The sequence below is a fragment of the Anarrhichthys ocellatus genome, unplaced genomic scaffold, assembly GCF_004355925.1.
Source record: "Anarrhichthys ocellatus isolate YVR2014 unplaced genomic scaffold, GSC_Weel_1.0 scaffold47, whole genome shotgun sequence".
NCBI classification, from domain to species: Eukaryota; Metazoa; Chordata; class Actinopteri; order Perciformes; family Anarhichadidae; genus Anarrhichthys; species Anarrhichthys ocellatus.
In genome coordinates this window covers 1,627,856-1,644,089 of record NW_022280077.1, presented here as the reverse complement: position 1 = coordinate 1,644,089, position 16,234 = coordinate 1,627,856, and the positions used below count along the sequence as shown (strand labels likewise).

At 39.8% G+C, this 16,234-nt stretch overlaps 1 protein-coding gene across 1 annotated transcript; it reads right to left on the bottom strand.

Annotated features, from left to right (window-relative positions):
- Positions 1–6: 6 nt before the first annotated feature.
- ankrd10b (ankyrin repeat domain 10b) lies at positions 7–14,507 on the bottom strand. The gene is made up of 6 exons (XM_031869542.1): positions 14,142–14,507; positions 13,100–13,252; positions 12,057–12,148; positions 3,056–3,324; positions 2,377–2,481; positions 7–257 (listed from the first exon to the last, which is right to left on the bottom strand). The coding sequence occupies exons 1-6, from the start codon at positions 14,337–14,339 to the stop codon at positions 43–45; spliced, it is 1,032 nt and encodes a 343-aa protein (XP_031725402.1). The 5' UTR covers positions 14,340–14,507; the 3' UTR covers positions 7–42.
- Positions 14,508–16,234: the final 1,727 nt, after the last annotated feature.

The window sequence follows — 16,234 nt, the reverse complement described above, 5'->3', positions numbered from 1 at the left end:
TTCAGGTAAAAAGGACAGCCTGTCAATGAGATCTTCTGCCCTTTAGGATCCATGGTAGAGGAGCATGGTTGTGAAGAAGGCATGGTCATACAGCTGCTCTGCTTTCACAGACTTCTGGTGCTCCACCTGGCTGCCTGCGCCGCCGTTGTTCTCAGATGAGTCGCTGTAGGAGAGTTGGCCGTGGAGGATTTCTGGGTAACACCCAAATGGAAGCTCCAGTTGATTGTGGCCATTTGAGGAAATATCCTCACCTGCCACTGAAAATGAGAAAAAATGTCAAAGGGCATATATTGATTTGTGACAATATTCCCTTTTCTATAAATATGGAAAGAGAGGCAGGGGGGGGGGGAAACTTAAGAAAAATAAACATTGGACTGAATGTCAACACACTAGAGAAGAATACCTTTTGCTTTCACAAAAAGTTGATCAATAAATTGCCATGTACATTCCAGAGCCAAGTTCTGACCTCCTGTTTTAAATAGGTCACATCCTGATCTGTGTCATACAGTCACTGCTGTATGACACTGACCTAGTTCTGTCTCCACCGCAGTGTTTAAGCTCCTGCATCAAGTGAAGAAAACCTTAAAACTTTCAGACGCGTTGGCATGCCATAATCCAAAACCCAACATAATGAGCAGACACTATTTAAAGTTTAGTGCAATTACTTTCATGTATATATTCATAAGTCTTCCTTTGCATTAATCTGAAAATAATTCAGCAAAAATACCATAAGAACAGGACTTGACAGATGCACGAGAATACATCAAGAAAACAAACGTCCACCAGTCACATGTATAAAATGAATCAACATTTAATGATTTCACACAATCAGGTACAAAGCTAAACCTGCTCAGTACTAAGCATTGTATGTTCCAAACTGAATGACAACACACTCAAACGTTCCACCATGTAGGGCAAAGTAAACAGAAACCAACTAACATGAACTTGTTCTACAAAATACAGAAAGAACACAGAATCTCCGTAACCAGTATCTATAAAAGTTGAATATTGTACATTAAGTTACTGTTCGACTATTCAACACAGCTCGAGAAATAAGGCTTTTTTGCGAATACATGCAAATTTTCTTGAGCAGTACCGTTTAAAAGTAACTACTGATTGTAAAATGGCCAATTACCAATTTCTAAAATCAGATTGGGTATTATGCAACCTACAGATCTGCACAGCCCTGCTAGTTGCCTGAAAAAACCCCCCCTTTGCTTACAGTAAACAGTCACCATACTTTGAGCATCAAATAAGCAGAGAAAAAAAAGAGAAATAAGCAAAATTCAAGCCCATGGAGCACTATGTCCGAGTACATGACACCTAAAAAAACACAACAAAAAGCTGCAGTGAATCGTTTATACTTTACAAGCTACATTCATGTTGGGATATGCTTTGGCATAAGGCAAGTATTGAATACAAAACAGCGTCAACTAATGTGTGGTAACGGTTAACGTCAGAAGACATTTCCTCTGTGTATATTAATATTATATATTTTATAGAAATGTCATCGCCAATTGAGCTTTATTTAAAATCCAACTATACTCGAATAAACTCAACTTGGGGGGAAACATGTAACTAAAGGAAACCATCCAATCAACATTTAGATAAAATCTCCCACGTATATACTCTTTTCTCTGATAGAATTGCAAAGAAACTATTTTTCTAACCTATTCAGGATGAAAGTCAGACGTTCCCAGCACAATGGAAACATCTTCATGACCAATGAAGTTCACCTTCATGCTATTATGCAACAATGCACAATATGACAAGCAATAAAGACGACCCTGACTTATGTCCATTTGCACTGGTGGCCCGGCCGTGTCGAGGGGATGCCAATAACTTTGAGTTTTCTGGGATGCTGCTATATAATTGTGCAAAACAAAACTCATCCTTCTATCATAAATCTACTGAATAAAATCATTACAACAATAATCTGTATATCTGGACGGATGTGTTAAATATAGCTGTATAACAAAGAAATCTCAATATCTTTAACCATCCGAGTAGAACTAGGAACATGGAAATGTAGAAAATACAGAACACACACACACGGCTATACATCTTTTAAATGTAGCTTACCACAAAATCAAAACAAATGCACTCCTTTATGCACGTGTTGTGCAAAAATAGCCAGACAATACCAAAAAGATATACTGCACAAAAGGGGAACATTAGCATGTGGCCTCTACAGGTAGGCATAAGAGTTGGTGCAGCGACACGGGGTCTGCATCGATGCCACAGTGATGACCTCCAGCTCTTTAGTGGCAGAGCCAGACCGGCCTCGTGCCCCCTGGTCCTCACACTGATCCGTGAGCCCCGGCCCTTGTGGTGGCGCAAACCCACTCAGCCCAAATGCAAAGGGTCCTGGCCCACCTGAGGTTACGGTCGCCGCCAACTCCATGTTCGTGCTCTCCATCTGGGCCTGTCCGCCGCCGCGTGGCCCATTCCCATTAAGAAACTCTGGTGGCAAGCCCAGACCTACGAGAACAAGATGCAGACAAACGGAAAGCTAAGAACGTCAAACATGACAGAAACATTAGGCCATGGTGTGCTGCTTTTACAATTAATACGATACTGGATTTTTGAATTTGAATCATTCAGTCAAATCTCCAATTCGCCATGAATCCCTTTTTTTAAGTATCTTGTCATCCACTTTATATTATGGTTCTGAACTTCAAGCCCACTCTACTGCAGCACTGTCAGTTGAGAAAGCCAATCAGAAGCCTCATTGTTCCTTTACAGTTGTTTAATAACAGAAAACCACCTACAGGTGATGCCTGAAGCTAAAATAAAGTTTGTTTAAAGTCTACAAATAGAGTACAGTTTATGTTGGTCCTCCATTTTTCCATGAAGGCCGACACACACAGACCCCACACGTCTTGTATTTGTATTAAGCATGACTGCATGTGCAGCAGTCTAAACTAATAAAAGTTGTTCCAGCTGGAGCATGCTGATGCGCCTTTTCCTTTCAAAGAAACCCTGAAAAAAAAAGAAAAAAAAAAAGAAAAAGTCTAACCGCAACTAAACAGATTTGACGAGCTCAGTGACCTACCGTTGGGTTTCACCTTCTTCACCGGGTTCGCTTCCATGCCGTCGAACGACCTCTTTCTGTTGGGCATGCCGTTCGAGAAGCTGCGTCCCTGGATGGTGGGACGAGCGTGGTGGCCCCCGTTCTGGGTCATGCCATTCAGAAAAGACCCGTTATGGGACTGGGCCATGTTTTGTTGGAAGTTCTGGGCATTGGAGAGAATCTCTGCGCACTCCTGGAATCCCTGGGCGTGGGCCAAGTCAGCAGCAGTCAGCCCACTGGCATTCCTCATGCTGCACAACGAGAAGGGCGAGTGTTAGGGACACTCACTGTACGCTTGAGTTACACAAATAAAAACACAAACAGAATAAGACACGCTCAAGCGCCCACACACATACACACTCATTAAGCAAGTATTCACTCTCACACACACACGCACGCACGCACGCAGACAGACACATAGATGTATAGAAATAGCCTGTGCTGCTCTACCCGCTCACATCATATTCGTCATCCTCATGAGATGACGACTGATCCGTTTGGATCATTGGCTTCTTCCATAGAACTTGAATCTTGACAAAGTTTCCAAATAATTAGGGAAACATGTCTGCTGCAAGAGGACATGATTAGGACAACTGTAGGTGTGCACCTGTTTATTCTGAGGAAAACCTGATGCAACGGGACAAGATGACTAAGACGTTTCTATCAAATGATGGTTGAATCCAAGAGGAGGAGCTTCTTCTCATCTGCAGGAGAAATGTGACATCAAGGAGGATTTTCTCTCTTTTTTTTTGGCAAAGGGGTGAAAGGCCGCCGTCTTCTCACATTTCCACCGCTGATACTGCTCAAGGATTTCTGAAAAGCCGCATCCAGACTCCAGCAAACTATTTAGCCATGTGCCAAATGTAAAGATGCAGAACGTAAACCAAAAGAGCGGCGACAAGTTGTAGTCCGGAGAACAGAGCGGTGACAAGAGACGGTGCAAAGCAAGATTGTAGAATTCTTCCAAGACAAGTACAAGGTGATCATCCGAAGGAAGGCGGGTATGCAAGTTGTATCTTCAGAGGACAAATCACAGAAGGCAGACTACAACCTTCAGCCAGTAGAAATCCAGGAATCCTCTGGCGGGAAGGTGAAGCTGTAGAGGCGCAGTCGTTATCTCGTCTCAAGAGAGATGAACAAGAGGATGAAAAGCTACTCTAGAGGCGTTGGTACCGCCATTCATTGTTAAACTTAAGAGTCTTTGCACTACATACAGTTGTGTCAATCATATCCGGGCACAGCAGGTCTGAGATTATTTTCAGAGTTCAATAATGAATGAGCAAACAGTATTTCATAGGTTTTCAATATCCAGACATTGAGTATGGAAGCAATTTCACTGGAAAATAAAACCCTATTCCGTCTTATTAATGTGAATAACACTAATTTAATTAAGGATAAACTCGTCTTGTATATGTTTATCAGTGTGTTGTTGCTGCAGTTAATTAGTGAATATATTGCCAGATACAACACATTACATTGTGTCCTGCTGATGAGAAATGATTGTGGAGGAACAAATGTCCTCCTCCGACCCGGAGAGGCCTTTTTGCTTAATGATGAGAATTTCTCTCCTCTCCAAACGGCCAATTACACAACAATGCTGCACTTGTTCGGTGTCTAAATGTCATCGAACTGCAAAAATGAGTTCTCCAAGCAAATAGTCTTTGTCAAAGAATTGGGACTCTGGCCCACATCCAAGCTTATATTTACTATTAAAAACGTGACAGAAACCATGAAAGCTTTACCATCGGCAGTGTGTTCTGTATACATATCATTGTACAGAGGATCGGTTACATCCATCCGTGATTAAACTCTACTTCTATAAACACTGTATTCTATGTTATTTAACTCTACTGTTGACTGAAAACTAAGTGACATTGACTTCCACACAATGAATGAATTCAAAGTACGCTGTTTGCTCATTCATTTGGTTTCTAATTTCTTCTTTCTCTGCTAATTTATCTAAACAGTTCAAGAGCTAGTGCACATTACAAACATTTGATAAAGAATTTAAGAATGAAAAAACAAGGAAAATTAAAATCACACAATAACTTGTTGCACATTACCCGTCCCCTTCAAAATTAACGCTTCCAAAGGATTTTTCCTGAAAGATTAAATTTATGTCAGAAACATCATGTTATGGTAAGGTAGATGGATCGGTCTCACTCCAAGAAAGATTTTTTCTAAATGGCGAAACTTTTTTTAAAGTCAATTCAACAACCAAGTACGATAAAAACATAAATATATATATTTCTTTGAACAGAAAAAGTTGACTGAGCAAATCAGTATGGACGATTTTAAGGAATTTACAGCATTATCTTATCCTTTAAGCAATAATCAGATACATTATATTTAATGTAATTCTTTCCTTTTTAAATGCTACACAAAGTACATGTCAATACTTGTCCAGAGGAAGTCCGGTTCTTAACTCTGCAGCCTCTGGAGCCAAACCTCCCATCTCTGGCTTTCTGTTTAGTTTCAAGTTTAAAAGAATTTTAGGAATTTAGGGAGTATACGATCTCTGACAAAGCTCTCATAGAAACTCCCACATAGTTCTGGGCTTATCCCAGACTTGTTTTAAAGTTGTATCAAAAAGAAGCAAGGATGGTTTCATGTGCTGTAGCCTTACAACAGCAGATGTTAAGACATTTATTTATGTTTTGGATCCACAAAAACAAAAGCTGGGTGTTCGGTAAACTCAGATTCTCCTCAAATTAGATGGAAATTCTAAACTATTTTGTCTCCTGAATAAATCCCTGTTGTTCACAGTATTCCTTTAGTGAGACCTGACATCTACAGTCAGCACTGATCCAAAAGATGGATAACAGTACTAGTTAACCCAGTTTTGATATGGAAATTGAAAAAGGAAGCGTTAATTCTTTGATAATGCCTGGTATGCTTTGCTTTCCCGTCCTAAGCACACAATGTGTCTTCTCTAGCTATCTTCTAACCCTCCAGAGGCAACCTATTATCATGCTACATGTTGACATGGGACTCACGTGATTAAAACCTGTCCATATTAAGGGCTCCTATGGTTAGTTCACAAAATAAAAAACAAAAAATCATAAAATCATAACAAAAAAGGCTAGATACAGGAACAATCATGGATAATAAGCAAAGCATGCAGGTCTAAAACTTTAGTTTTAAGTCATAAAAACCTAGCATTAAAACCAATCACCGCAAGAAATACCTCAACAGTTTGCCAGTGTGTAGATAGGAAGCGATAGTGAGAACACTCAATGCCACAACAGTGCGGCTATCCCAGGGAACGGGGCAGACTCAGCAGTGTCTATTCTTCCCCTTTCTAGGATTACTTGAAAAAACCAAGTCATTTCCAATTCAATGGCTGCAAAACATTAAGACGTATGGTTCTGTTTCAGTGTAGAAAACTTTTTTTTGAAAACTTGTCACTTTCATAAAAGGAAAAGGTGACAGAAGATCAGAACAGACTGTGGTATTGTATAGGGTTAATACTGTGACATACAAAAGAAAACATTTCTGTGTATGAGGTGATAATATTTGATACAGTGAAATGACAGTGAATAACCATGGCAACAGGATGATTGTTAGCATTACACAGTTCAGTACATGATGGTGTGCACATCTAACCCGTCTAGCTCTGCTGCTCTACACTCTCTGCATTACTCTCAACACCGGCCGCCTCGTAACACATTCCTGTCTGCTGCTAGCTAATGGACCACCGTAGCACTCTGAGGCTCATGACAAACGATAACACTCTTTTTAATGACGACACATGTTAGAAATTAGAAAAAGGTTACTTCTTTTCTATGTTTTACAGGTAAAGTTAAGCTAATTTTGTCCCTTTGAGAGAAATGGATTTTGAATTATATTATGTTTTGTTTAGGAAAACCTTTCTTCATGTTAGGTCTTCTGTTGTACCTTTTAATTAAGACGCAAAGGCCGAGGATATTGAAGTACTTTGGGTAATTGGGATTAAATGGAGAGCCGACAAGGGGAAGTGAGCAAGTGAGAGCAGTTTCTTCAAGGCAGGGTAAGAAGACGAGACTGTTCCGGGCATACCGATGTAATACTTGCTGTCCCAATGGAAACGTCTTCTCACTTTGTAATGGGACAAAGATAAGCAACACACGAGGATGATGAGCGTACTTTCCTCTTCTGTCATTCAAATACATGTATCCCTTCGACCGGAACCAGGACTCTCTCCAGTGCAGGCATGTGCAAGGAAAATGTGTAAATATGAATTGTTGCATCGGTGTAGAGGTAGATGGGCTTTAGGGAACAGGGAAATAAATCCATCCACCATACTACTGGTATGTTAAAAACCCCAAGTTCCAGTTGATCTCGTATACTGTTCTTTGAAGACAACATTTCATGAAAATGGATAAAAGCCTCTGAGGGTGAAAGCTTTAATTCATATTTTGGACATTAAAATGCATCCAAATATTTTATAGACAACACCAGACTGAGGTATCGGGGCCCCTGACTCAAACCGGAAGTCAACCATCAGGAGCTACTGGGCGATTAATGATCATCTGTGGCCTCGAGGTTTCATGGTGCTCGGGAACCACAGTCGGCTCTTTACAGAAGCCATTTAGCAGACTGAGTGCGTTGGACCAGTGGTGGAGCAGATGGTGAGAGAGCTCTCTGAATGGCAATTCTGCCTAATGAATCAGAGATGGATCCATTTAGTGCGGTTTCTCCTGTGTATCCCCCCCCCTCCCCCTCTCTTCAACAAGCAAAAGGCTGACTATGCCAGTGCAAAGAGGAAAAGTAACAGCTGCAAAGTGTTGTAAAACACATTCCGCGCATACAGTTCAGGAGGAAAGATCACCGACAAGTTAATTATCTCCTCTCACGAAGGAGCCGACCAGAGGGCCAGCTGCAATCTTTGAGGTGAACTCAAGAGCAACACAAGATGTGTGATGCAAAGCGTTTGATCAGAAGATGAAGGCTCTTTAAAAAAAAAAAAGAGCTTAACAAGGTGAGAGGTTAGCAAAGAAGGTTTCCAGCAGGAAACATCTGTGATAACAGCAAGGACTAACAAGTTACTGACACAAAGTTCAGTGGCCCTACTATTGATGTTCGTGCAAAGCAATAAGTAAGTAGCATCATTGTTGAAGGTTGAATTTTGAGGATTTTTTTGTATTGATTTTTAAATTTTAAACCTGTTGAGTGTATTATGGATGGCTATGCAAGTTTCAATAAAGATATTGTTAAACTCCACGCAGTGGATTAAGAACTACAAATGGGAGTACTTCACTGGAGTTACTCTACTGAAATACTGGACAAAACAGACTCCGTTAATAGGTTCTATATACGGGATTCAGAGCATCACTATAGCAGCAAACAACTGTGTGTAATGTAAAGATATAGTGGAGTAATGGCTACCTGAGAAGAGAGTAAAGTTGCTCTCCCTCTCTATGTGCTTTGCTTACATAGCTGCACCTGCTGCGCATGCGTTTTAGTGCATTGAGTCTCTCTACTAGGTTTCCCCCGGTACAATTGTTTTGCAATGATAGCGCTGTCAGCATCGTTAGCAGTCTACTCCATATTGAGAGTTGCATGGAGGATATAAATATGCTCGTAATTCCCAACAGAGTGCTGGAGCAATGAGTCTGGAAAACCCGGAAATGGGTTGGCACCTTTGCACTTACTGCGAGACATCTAAGCATCATCACAGCCGACCCTGGTCCGCTTTCAGCTTAGTGGTGTTGATGGTGAAGCCGTACTACCGCGGTGTGGTGGAGATAGTTTACAGCCCAGAGCTTATTTTCTGTAATAATCCCAAAATCCTGTTGGCTTTATGTCGAGGGATGCAGTGCGATGCTAACTGTTAATATGCTCCGATTTCCATATAGAGAACCAGACGTGTACCTGGCTTCACTACACTGTACACAGTTGTTCTTAGATGTGAGACATTGTCAAGCGGTCTCCAAAAATGAAACGTGCGATCAGCAAACAGACGAGAGATCTTAAGAGATGGTTGAGAGCATGTAGGTATCCACAACATGTTACCATTAAAACGGACATTCATAAATAGTGATGGGTTATTTACAGGATAGTATCAATGCAACTGTAATGTCTTGTTGAAATACTATTATATTATTAACTTTATACATTAACTACATACTGAATTTTCTGCAATCGTGTTGCACTACTACTAAAAATACAATATGAAAAAGATTGTAACTAGACCAGCATTTATGATTTTGATTGACTATGAATATGTCAATTTATACACAGAATCTAATCTATTAAGTCAAATGGCATATCGTTTCTGGAATTTTATGTTCCATTTTAATTTAAATATTTTTCTTTTTAGTTTCAGTGCTATTTAGCGTTCAACTTCTGTTTGGCTTTGATTCTTCTTTGTGTTTTAAAATTAGAACGCTTCAAAAATATGAATGAGAAATTTTAACTTTCTTGGTAACAGACATTTGACACAAATACATTTTGAAGTTAGTCTAAAGTTATTTTGTCATGAGCCTCATTTCCACCCAGTGTGCCTTATTTCCCCTCCAAGTTGTGCCTCTATACATTTCTGGGTCATAAATTAAAAGAAATAACCTGATAATAAACTGAACTAAATGCATAATCTATAATCTGTAGGAGGGAAAAAAAAAAATCACTCATCATTTTTATCATGAATATTACTTTTCAGCTGATAACCAAATGCACATTACCTCAATAAGAACTGAGGCATTTATTACATATATATATATATATATGCCTACATGAACACATTAACTTGTTTAAACAGGCAAATCAACCAGGAGTTTTGTGGAAAATGAGTACAAACCAAATCACATTGGTTAACAGTCAGACTAACACAAATAAAAGTGCCTCAGCTGTCAGGATCAACTAACCTGCATGAAAAGGTAGAACTACTTACAGTTCATGTGTTTCTTCTTTGTGTTTTATGTACCTGGGGCCATGGAGTCCAATGAACAGAACACGGTGATACTTGTTTCATGTTAGCATTCCTTACTGGAGCCAGAGGTAACTGGATGCCGAAAGTCAGCCGAACTAGTTTCAAACGTCATTCAATGATTATCCTCGTTCCAATATTTCACTCTGGTAAATATGATGACATTTTTTCACTGACATCATTTGCTGGATTTAAAAAGACTACATAAAGATAATTTTCTCTACACACAATGAACTGAGCATGTGTAAACCCCCTGGTTGTTTTGGGTCTCTCGAGTCAATCATCAGAAGAAGAAAGGCGTACAGCTTGTTGCAAAAAAAAGAAACCGCAAGTAAAACAATAGTTGAGCTGAGAAAGACTAAATGGCTCATTTAAATATGAATCTTTCATTTAAATTATGCTGCAACATTTAATGTCAGCTTCTTAGAATAGAAGATATTACTCTAGCCAAAGAATTGATTTATGAAACTTTGAAAGAGTATGAGTAACAAGCAGCTCAAAAGTAATGTTTACATCCAGCAGTAGGTCAATTAAAAGTCCATTGAGTTGACTGTACAGGACCTACGAGTTAAGACGTGAAAGGCAACACAAAAAGTAACAATCATTTGTGATTGTTTAGTTTCCCTACAGGTCTGACATCTGAATTTAAGAAAACAAGAAAGACGGGTTGTGTCTCTTCTGCTTTTGTTAATGTGGCGAGTGCACCAACAACAATGTATCCTAGTAAACGAAAAAGCACACAAGGAGCTGCCAACAAAGAAGGTGTGGCTAAGTACTACATTTATGTAAGTTATATAGCCACTTCCTAAAATACCAGTAAGAAACACGGTGGCTGGTTACATACATAATGGAAATTGACTGTCTGATAATCTAGTTCATGTATTTAGCAGTTTCCTAAAATATTAGGTTTGCAACCAATTATGTTTGATTGATGCATTTTCATTCTATGCAACAGAACCATAGCCTTTTCATACTAAAGGTTAAAGCTTCAGAAAAAGAAGCAATGTGCATTTGGTCATCCAGTCAAGCTGTATATGTAAGACAGTAACCAAAACAAATATTAAAAGAAAAATCACACTAAGTTTAACAGATATCATGCAATATGGCTTACTATACTAAGAACAGTTCATCAATCTTTACATTAAGTTGTCCTCTTGTACACGTAATAACTGTGCTGGATTTACAAAGCTGGTACCTAATAAAGGCACTGTGCTGAGGTAATTATCTACTTTTATTCAACAACTATTCCTGAAATCACAAATATAATTTGAAAGTGTGTGCTGAATATGAATGAACGGTACTTAATTCCTATGAACTTAACATGTATTTGCCAATATTATTACACAAAGAGGTCAACTTAATGCGAATTGTTGCAACGATAAACAACAATTTCAAGGAATAACAAAATGTGTAACGTTTTCAAGGGAGCGCCACCAATTCTGTTAATATTCTCATATAATGTCTGTCGTGATCAAACTGTCTTTAAGCTGGACTAAAGAATCATCACTATTATGTCATGTGAACTTTAGCATTGTGCAACAACGACAACATGTCAAGCCAACTAAAAGTCTAATCCTAAATTACAATTCCCAGCTATTTAATAAACTGAATACAATCAATAACTAAAAGCACAATTCTTTGGTGTACAATTTAAACACCAGAATTGATCACGCATTAACGGGACATGGTGTTTTATTGTAAGGATCATAAAAAGACTTAAGTCTGTACTTCTCTTGAAAGTTATGTTGAAATGTTAAAAATATGCCCAGCACTGTTTCACAGTTGTGTATACTGTACAGTCTGAAGTTAGCCAGGAGGAAGCTGCTCTATTAAATGCTAAGTATCCAAATGTAGAGCTCCAACTTCTTCTATTTGCATGTTTCATAAAATTGTTAACATGTACAATCTAACGTTCAAATCTGTAAAGTTAATTTGCCGATCCTCTGCATTTAAATGCTACATTTAAATGCTGTCCCTGCTCTGATTTGGTGGCGGTCCCTTGCAAAGGTGGAACTCAGATGTTGGGATAGTACAGAGGAAAAGAAATGAAGACACAGATCTGATCACAGGACTTACTCAGCTTTCGCTCCCTGAATCAAGAGAGCGTTGATACACTCCAGACTGCCCGCACGAGCAGCCTTGTGGATGGGCGACTCGCCCACATAGTCCTGAGCGATGACAAAAGAAAGCAGTTGCACATAAAAAAAGCATGACTGTTATTGTGCACAAGAACAGTGGTAAGGAGCCAAACACTGTTTTAGATACAAAAATATGTTTGTGCGAGTATTGTTTTGATTATATACCCTCCCTAACTGCCTTTTGTCTCTATTTACAGTTAAAAAAACAGAGGTGTAACAGGGCGTAACTCTACACCACCACCCACACATATTTACAGTTACACATTAGTAGGAGTCCCGATGGAAGAGAGAGGGAGGGGAAAAACCACATACACCAGAAGGCTTTTTCAAACCACAATGTAATGTGGGAGGAGCTTAAATACTGCAGAAATATTAAAAATCTAAGAGAGAAGGTCACAAATTGTAGTTTATTTTAAATTGTGCTGAGAAAATTCAAAGCCAACTGAAAGAAATGCGTTTCATGATGACGACAACTGTTATGTAATCCGTGACCTACTAATCTGATTTCTCTCAGCAGTGCAGCGGAGCTTAAAATACAGCCCTGTGCATGAGGCTGCATGGAAGGCGGAACAAAGACTAAAAATAAAGAGTGACGAGTAAAACACACGACGGTCTGAGAACAAATACAGTCTCAGAAAATGAGATGACCATAACATGGAAAAAAAAAAAATCTGGTTGAGACTTAAATAGCAACAGTAGATTGCTACAGGGTCGTGACCCCACTTTAGAGTGATCTTTTCTTAATGGGATCAGTCAGAGTTCAACCTCTCACACTGCACTAGTCTTTTATCTCACGCATGTGTACCTCCGCCTGTATACTTTTGAGGTGTTTTGGGGTTGCTGTGGTTTTTTACGTTTCTTAAATGTTGAGTCACATGTAGTTTACTGTCTCTTTGTAATGTGCTGCTTTGCTTGTACAGTTGAAATCCCCCGGTGTACAGCATGCAGACATGTGTTTTAGTGTGCATCACGATGTCGTACCTGTCTGTTAATATCTGCACCAGCTTGGAGTAGCCATAACAAGCACTCAGGGTGGCCCCCAAAGGCAGCAATGTGAATGGGCGTCTGTGCAAACCTGGAGGTCATCGCATTCACGCCACAGCCCACCTGAACCAGACGCATCACACACTCCAGCTGTGGAGACACAAGAAGGGCAGCGCATGGGAAAGTCAGACGGATAACAAAAGGCATGCGCAGTGGTTAATTCATTCCTCGCTTTCCAGGAAGCCATTGGGCAGGTATAGACAAGTGGACTACAGTAGCTGCTTAGAGGCAAAAAAAATGCAACACTATTGCCTTGCCTGAGTACACATTGCTGTGGGCATGCATCCAACTTCTATGCAAACTGTAGGCCCTCCCTTTCTAAAGTGTACCTTAGTTAGTGTAAAACAAATCTTAGCCTAACTATGTGTGTTTCTTCAGGAGGAAAGTTGAGTTGCAAGTACACCACATGTTATAAATATAACTTTAGACAATTATTTCAGAAGATGAATAGTCATTGGTACAGTTTTATGCTCACATTATCGCCTAGTTTTAAATTATTTAACGTTAAGTGTTTATTAATGTCAGTGACGTTTAAATTAATTAGTGTAAGTTAAGCTAACGTTAGCTGAATAAACTAGCTTTATTTTGTTATTGTTCCTTTGTCCACCTCTCATCTAACTTACTGTTAAAATGGTTCCCGCTCGACGTGAGGTTTTTACTCGCGGAACATTAACATGATTTAACTATATTGAAAGCGTTATTTTACCTAAAATGTATAATTGTACCGTTTATGTTAACATCCGTTGACGTTAGCTAGAGAACAGTATCAAATGTAACCTTTATGGTCCATTGTCCGCCACCAGTTAACGATGGCTGCTTGTCGGTCCCAACGGCTAACATTAACCGTTAACGGAGGAGGGAACATGAGAAAATGGTCGAGACGAGGATCATGTCGGAGACTGATGGCGCTCAATCTGGCCACCATTCATTTCGGGAAATCGTGTCCCGCTAAATACCCACAGCTAGCGACTGAGCTAACCTTTCCGAAATGCGCGGCCCAGTGAACAGGCGTCCAGCCGTAGAAGGTGTCCTCCACCGAGAGGTCAGCCGGGTTTGAGGTGCCCTGAAGCAGGGCGCACAAGGCACCGACGTCTCCATCCCTGCACGCCCGATGGAGAGGGAAGCGGCTGTTTAACACCTCCTCGCTCGAGAATCCAGACTCCACACCCACCGACATTGTAGCAAAATGTATAAATAACTACTTTAAAATAGACAACAACAAAGACTATATGTTGTTTAGCTAATTCTTGTCGCTGATAGCGTGAATGTGAATCCCGACACGCGCCACCCTGGCTCGTGTGTCTTTCTGCCTGACAACACAAAGCAGAGCAGCGAGGAGCACGAGTCGGTGTGAAACTTGAGAAACGCTGAGTGGGCTGGAAACTCCGGACTGGATTTCACATTCCTGACTTTTTTTTTCTTCTTCTTCTCCGTCTGTGTGTTGCTGACTGTTTAGGAGCCGTGTCGCCACCCTTTGGACATTAGTAGGCCTATCGTGGGTGGCCTTTGTCTGCCACTAGACTCAAGCATTTAGTTTAAGAAGTTGTCCTCTTCTGACCACCAGGGGGCAGAAGAACCTCAAAGATAAACGGGACACAAACGTGTTTACCAACCAGGAAGTGCAGGCCCCAGGGCCACAAAAGTGCAGTGGCCCTAAAAGCTTCAGGCGTATTCTGTGTCAACTTGTCGGTGCTTATTAAATTGAATATTGGTTTGGGGCTATGCACTACTGAAATACTGAAATGCGCTCACATAACAAGGTTCACGTTTTATTTTAAGTGTTTTGCACATATTGAAAATGGTTTATTGGTTACTTGAGTTGTTCCTCCTGTCCATATTCAGTCTTAATTATATTTTAATTCGTTTTCATCTGTATGTAGTTTGACTGTAAAAATCTTTACATAAATTGAAGTTGTACCATTTTTTTAATGTATTATTCAATTCAGAAAATATAAATTTAATTACATTTGGTAAGCATTGTCAGCATCATGATTCCATACAGATCCACACTAGAACTGCTATTTTGAGTGCATGAGTGCATTTACACTGACATGTATGGCAAAATGCAGTGCACAAGAGTACCTTGGTGAACCAGGTCTGAGCGGGGCAGACTGTCAGACCCAACTGCAGTAAATGATAGGTTTTCTAAAGGGACTCTGGTGTTTGGAAACACTAACATTTCCGTCCACAGGGACCACCACAATTAGCTCAAATAAAAGTTCCTTGTGGTAGCTTTAAGGAAGCAAGTTGTTTTGTTGGTGAGTCACGGTCTGTGAACGAACATTCGAAAAACAACGTCATGCAAGCTGTATTCTTTTTTCCCCAAAAGCGAACAACCTTGGAACATTAAGAAAACGTTCCTAAATAATATCAAGGAAACGTTCATTGTGGGGTTCAGCAAACATTTGCGTTTCTTACCCTCAATCTGAAAATAGTTTAAGCCTATAGGTACTAGCCCCAAAAGATATCCCTCTCAAAGCAACTTCAGTATAACCAAACATGGCATGTGGATCATAATCCATTTAAAGTTCCCCTCTTACAGTCGGACTCAGCTAGTGACACCCAGAAAGAACATTTACCTTTGCTTTTGTGTTTCTTATTAGCACCACCAGATGGAAGTATAGAACAAGAAATGGACAACCACATGCAGGCTCTGACCAGTGTCGACAGGGTGATACAGAATATGTACTTTTTTTAATGCAATTAGCATTTTTATCACTATTTTAAATGAGGTTTCTTTTTACACAAATATATCAACAGTACAGGATCAACTATTTTGGTAGCCAGAACTGTTCTCTTATTGAAGTATTATTTCTGTACGTTAGAGGGAGACATTGATCATAGAAGGTCACCATAACGTATGATGTAGTGGTTTCCTTGCTGAACTATAAGAAGCCAGTTATGGTTCAATACCAATCAATATCAGCTGTCTTAGGTTTAGTCATGACGTGAAATACGAAGCCATGATCTTTGTATTTTCCTGATTCAAGTCAAGTGGCATAATTAATCGTTTGGATTCCGAAGATACACTGTTGAAGAAAGCAGACACAGTTCCCTTGTTAGTCCTGTTTA